At 34.0% G+C, this 5,005-nt stretch overlaps 1 protein-coding gene across 1 annotated transcript; it reads left to right on the top strand.

Annotated features, from left to right (window-relative positions):
- Positions 1 to 4,389: 4,389 nt before the first annotated feature.
- LOC108976658 (piggyBac transposable element-derived protein 2-like) lies at positions 4,390 to 5,005 on the top strand (the record flags this gene model as incomplete). Its single annotated transcript, XM_018945894.1, is given in 2 exon segments — positions 4,390 to 4,695; positions 4,758 to 5,005. Coding segments are annotated over 2 exon segments (371 nt in total), but the record flags the coding sequence as incomplete, so codon positions are not given.

Below are 5,005 nucleotides of genomic sequence, written 5' to 3'. Positions count from 1 at the left end.
TCCAGATACAGTGAAACTTCGATAAGTCGTAACCTCGATAAGCGAAAAACCTTGATATTTCATAGTATTTCTTCGGTCCCTAGAAAAATTCGCGAAAAATGGATTTACTTCGGTCCCTTTGATAACTCGTATTTTTCTTGAGACAGAAATTGAAAAATGTGTATCAAAAGCCTCTACAACTCGTATTTTTTATAATATAATGTATAATTGCACYGCCCACACTGCAATGGAACCTTTGAGCAATGTGCAGACTGAATTTCTCCCACCTAACACCACTTCAGTTTTGCAACCACTCGACAATGGCATAATCMAAAGTTTCAAAACATTGTACCGTAAAGAAGTTGTTGTTAAACTGCTTGAAAGCATCGAGGAAAAAAAAGATTATTCCATTTCGATTTATATTGCAATGAATATTGCTCATAAAGCCTGGACAAATATCAGTAAATCGACTATTAAAAACTGTTTTTTGTTAAGGATCAAAATGTAGTCGTAATCATCGAAGATGTACTTCACATATCAGAGTGGGCTCGTGTTCCACAAARTGCAGAAACACGTGTAAACTTTGATGACTACATTCATGTTGATGATGAGTTGGTGATTACTGGAAGCCTCAATGATGATGAAATTCTGGGATTCGAAAATATCGACGATGAAACATTTGAAATTCCCTCAGTTTCTACAAAGGTTGCGAAAGCTTCRATTGAAAATTTGCCTCTTTTATCCATGGTATCAAATGTTGAAAACACTATTTTTAATGACATTGTAAACATTGATAATGCCATAGATAAAATACGCCAAAATAATGTCCGTTTTTTGTACAATTTTTCAAAATACCATACATACATATATTGATTGAATAACATATGTACTTTACATTTTAAAATTTAAATATGTATCTTGTTTTTTATGTAAAATTTAAAAAATAAAAGAAACTATAATTCGTATATTCTGTATGTTGCCTCTCTAAGCTGTATAACTTGATAACTTGAAAAACTCCGACATACACCCCCAAATCATAACGCCTCCACCTCCATGTTTCACAGTTGCCACAGTATTTCGCTCTTCCAATTCTGTATTGGGTTTGCAGTACACAATTACTTTACCATCACATCCAAAAAGATTGAATTTGCTTTCATCTGCAAATATCACCTTATTCCAAAATTCAGCGAGCTTGTTTACGTACGTTTTTGCAAACCTTAATCTTTCCAATCTATTTTTTAAGATATATATGGCTTTTTGCGCGCAACTCTTCCCCTGTAGTCATTGATTTTCAAATAATTTCGAATGGTTTGTGGTGTGACATCTATATTTAGGTTTTCTTGAACAGTTTTGGAGAGAACCGTGGCATTTGTTTTTGGTTCTTTCTTGACCTGGCAAACCAACCAACGTTCGTCTGCTTTAGTTAAGGCTTTGGCCGACCACACCTTGGATGATTTTCAACCGATTTTTTATTTTCCAATTTTTCGCGGCCTATCAACTAGTTCGGCTCCTTTGGTTTCGGTTAATCCACTTTTAAAATGTATAACGATCAGATTTTTTATTTCTTTAGACACTTCTTTTTTTGCGACCCATGTTTACCATTTCACTTATTTACTTTAAATATCGCTTCTAAATTGACTGCTGCATAACAATTTTCAAGAAAATACTCAAACCGATAGTAACTTTCAACGTTAATCATTGGAATTTGCTCTTATGCGTAATTGTCGAATAATTTTTTTTTGCTTTCATTTTCAAGATAATTTAGTTTTGGTGCGTTTTTGTTTAATTTTGTTGTTGTGATTATCACAAAACTCATCAACTTACAGACTATATAAATGTTTGCTTTAAAAAACACTGTTTTTTTGGTTCTTTATGTGTTTATATTAAGAAATATTTAAAAAAAAAAAATACATATGTCGAATACTTTCTGTGTATATGTGGCTAAGAGAATTATTGATCCGACTCAGCATGTTTTTGACATACAGGCATACTATCATCAGACAAGGATTCTTTCCGAATTTCTGTAATATATCACATATTAACCTATACTTTCTTGTAAAGGTTTCGCCCGAGTTGACTATATTTAGTTAATGTTTTCTTTATATTTTGGCTGACTTTCGTAAACCCTCTCTATACAATTTTTTCAATCTCACAGCATTTACCTCAAAACCATGACAAGGGAAACATTTATAAATATGCTCTAAGCATGACTTCAAGTGCTGCCGTTGGTCACGTAGGGGCATAAGTAATGACGATATATGCAGAAAGGGACGGAATTTGGGTTTAGAAAGGAGCGGAAACACCTCCTATGCCTCTATGCAACATTATTTAGATCTTGTCGTAGATATCTAGGAGCTTTACAGTTCAATCGACTATATTAAGTATCAAAATAAGATGTCAACTCGCTTTTAAAGTTCACAAAACTCGTTGAGGCCCGGTATGATATATACTTCAGGTCAAATTAAACTAAACCTCCTACTGACATTACTAAGAACCAGTATGTATGACGTGATAGCCTTCCAGAATAAACTAACCTATCCTTATGTATGTTATGTATTATTCTTCTTAAATTATTCTTAGCATAAGTATATCAATCAACTATTTTTGTTAAAATGGCATGTTCCTTGGCAACGGACCATTGTCACGGCTACAAGACCTCATTAATCGAAAACGTATAAACATAATAACGGTTTTGTTCAAAACTATTCCTCTCTCATATAAATATTTATGTAAATATATTTATATATCAATAGGAGTGTTTTATTTGACCAGCAAATAAAGCTATTAGCTTATTTTGTATGGAAGACATAGCCAACAAAATTATGTTGACTTGTCATAAGCTATCATAGCTTGCATACTGACCTAGACGCATTGCCTGTTCATCGCTTTTTTCATTCATAATAGCAAGGTTTTTCCCAAAAAAAGAGTAGTTTGCAAAGCGGGAAACCTTATTTTCACAGATGAAAATGTAAACAACCCCAAATTACATATTTTTTGATGAGTATTGAGTTAAAGTTAAGACAAATATGAACACTTCAGTTTTTTGTATTCTCCACCTCAAATAACTATAATAAATATATTTGTATAGTATATTAATATTCCGTTTACAAATTTTAAATATCAGACTAAATAGTATATCAGCTGATTGTTCTTTTCCGCATTACCAACCCAAATCATTTTTAAGCGAACATATGCAATAAGCTAAGTACGTTTTATTTTGTCCATGATTTAGCTATTGGCTTGTGATGGTCAAATAAAACACGGCTAATTTTGGTTCTTGCTAGCTGCGAAGGCCGAGAAAGAAGATCTTTTTCCTGCGCCTCCAGATTGCTTCGCAAAAATAGTAGTTTGCACAAAATTATCGTACCCATATTATAAGATTTGAGCATGCAATGACCAGTCTAGAGATTCCTTTACTGAACAATATGTATCGTGTAAAGGAAATCTGAAAGACTAACGTATTRCAATATATTCTTTTTCTTCGTAATTTTCGTAAACACCGCTTACGCGATTATAGCCGAGTTAACAACAGCGCGCCAGTCGTTTCTAATTTTCGCTACGTGGCGCCAATTGGATGYTCCATTCGTAGCGAGGTSCTTTTCTACCTGGTCCTTCCAAAGGAGTGGAGGTCTTCCTCTTCCTATGCTTCCCCCGGCGAGTACAGCGTCTTTACTTTCAGAGCTTGGCGCAGATTGTTTGCTCTCCTTTTTAATGGATTGGGCATAGCACACTTAACCCATTAATGACAACGTATGATGTATCATACGCAAAAAGAGCTTTTTTTAAAAATTCGTCAAAAATCCGAAATGAAATAAAAGCTTTTCATATTTGCAGTGTGAGCGAGATAAAAGGATYGTTGCATTAGAAAAGCTTTTTAATTGTCGCTTAAAGCTCATTTGTTTACAATTTTCGCGGCAATTTAAGTAGCATTTTTCGGAAAAGTGAATAATGACTCTAAGGTGAGGTTTATATTTTTATAAATAGTAAGCGAGGAATTTGTATAACTTAAAATGCGCATAAACTTAAAGCTAAAAGCTAAGCTATCCTAAAGTGCAGTGAAAAATTGAGCTCCGAAAGTGTTTTAACTATTTGTAAACTATTGCGTATGTTTTATCATACGTAAACGCTAGCCCAGTTTTTGCTATATGAAAATTCATTCCTAATATCTCCTTGTAGACAAGCAACAACTGAGGAGATAGCTAGATGTCTCCAAAATTTAAATGAAGATGATGATGCAGAGATTATAGAAAACATCAATAATGCCAATTTTATTGATGTGACTTTGCTCCCCCCCGAAGAACAGGAGTTATCCGATTGCGATGACGCAGATGTAGACGATGAAGGTATAGTGGGTGATTTGGGTCGTGGAGTTCTTAAAAGGGCATGTGAAATAAGAATTGGTAACTCAGAAGTGGAGGAGCAACACTTTCTAAAAAAAAGAAGATTTGCCGRAAATGGTCAAAGATAGTACTAAAAGCAAGTGGATGTTCTATCACAGCAATACGCGAGCATACTCCGGACATTGTAGCAGATATTTTAGAAAATGATTTAAGTCCAATACAACTTTTTAAAAGAATTTTTGATAGCGAATTTATGGAATGTATGCAATCAGAGACTGTTAAATACGCCATAAACAAAGGAGATGAAGCCTTCACCGTAAGTCTTGAGGAGTTAWACACATATTTCGGCATMCTTATACTAAGTGGATACAACAAGGTGACTAACTTGAACCACAAATTCACTTGCTTACTTGTTAAATTAAACATTTTTATTTTAAGGTTCCAACTACTCCCATGTACTGGGAGACAGAAAGTGATGTGTACAATCATTTAGTGGCAGGTTCAATGGCGAGGAATAAGTTTGAAAAAATACATCGCTACCTTCATTTCAATGRTAATACACAAATTGATTCGAATAATAAGGCATTCAAAGTTCAGCCTGTTCTTGATCATTTAAATACAAAGTTTAAAGAGCTTGGAAAACCCTTTGGAACTTCATTTTCTGTAGACGAATCGATGGAGCCGTA

Source organism: Bactrocera latifrons, unplaced genomic scaffold (assembly GCF_001853355.1).
Source record: "Bactrocera latifrons isolate USDA-ARS-PBARC rearing strain unplaced genomic scaffold, ASM185335v1 scaffold_790, whole genome shotgun sequence".
Lineage (NCBI taxonomy): Eukaryota > Metazoa > Arthropoda > Insecta > Diptera > Tephritidae > Bactrocera > Bactrocera latifrons.
This window is presented reverse-complemented; position numbering and strand designations above follow the sequence as displayed.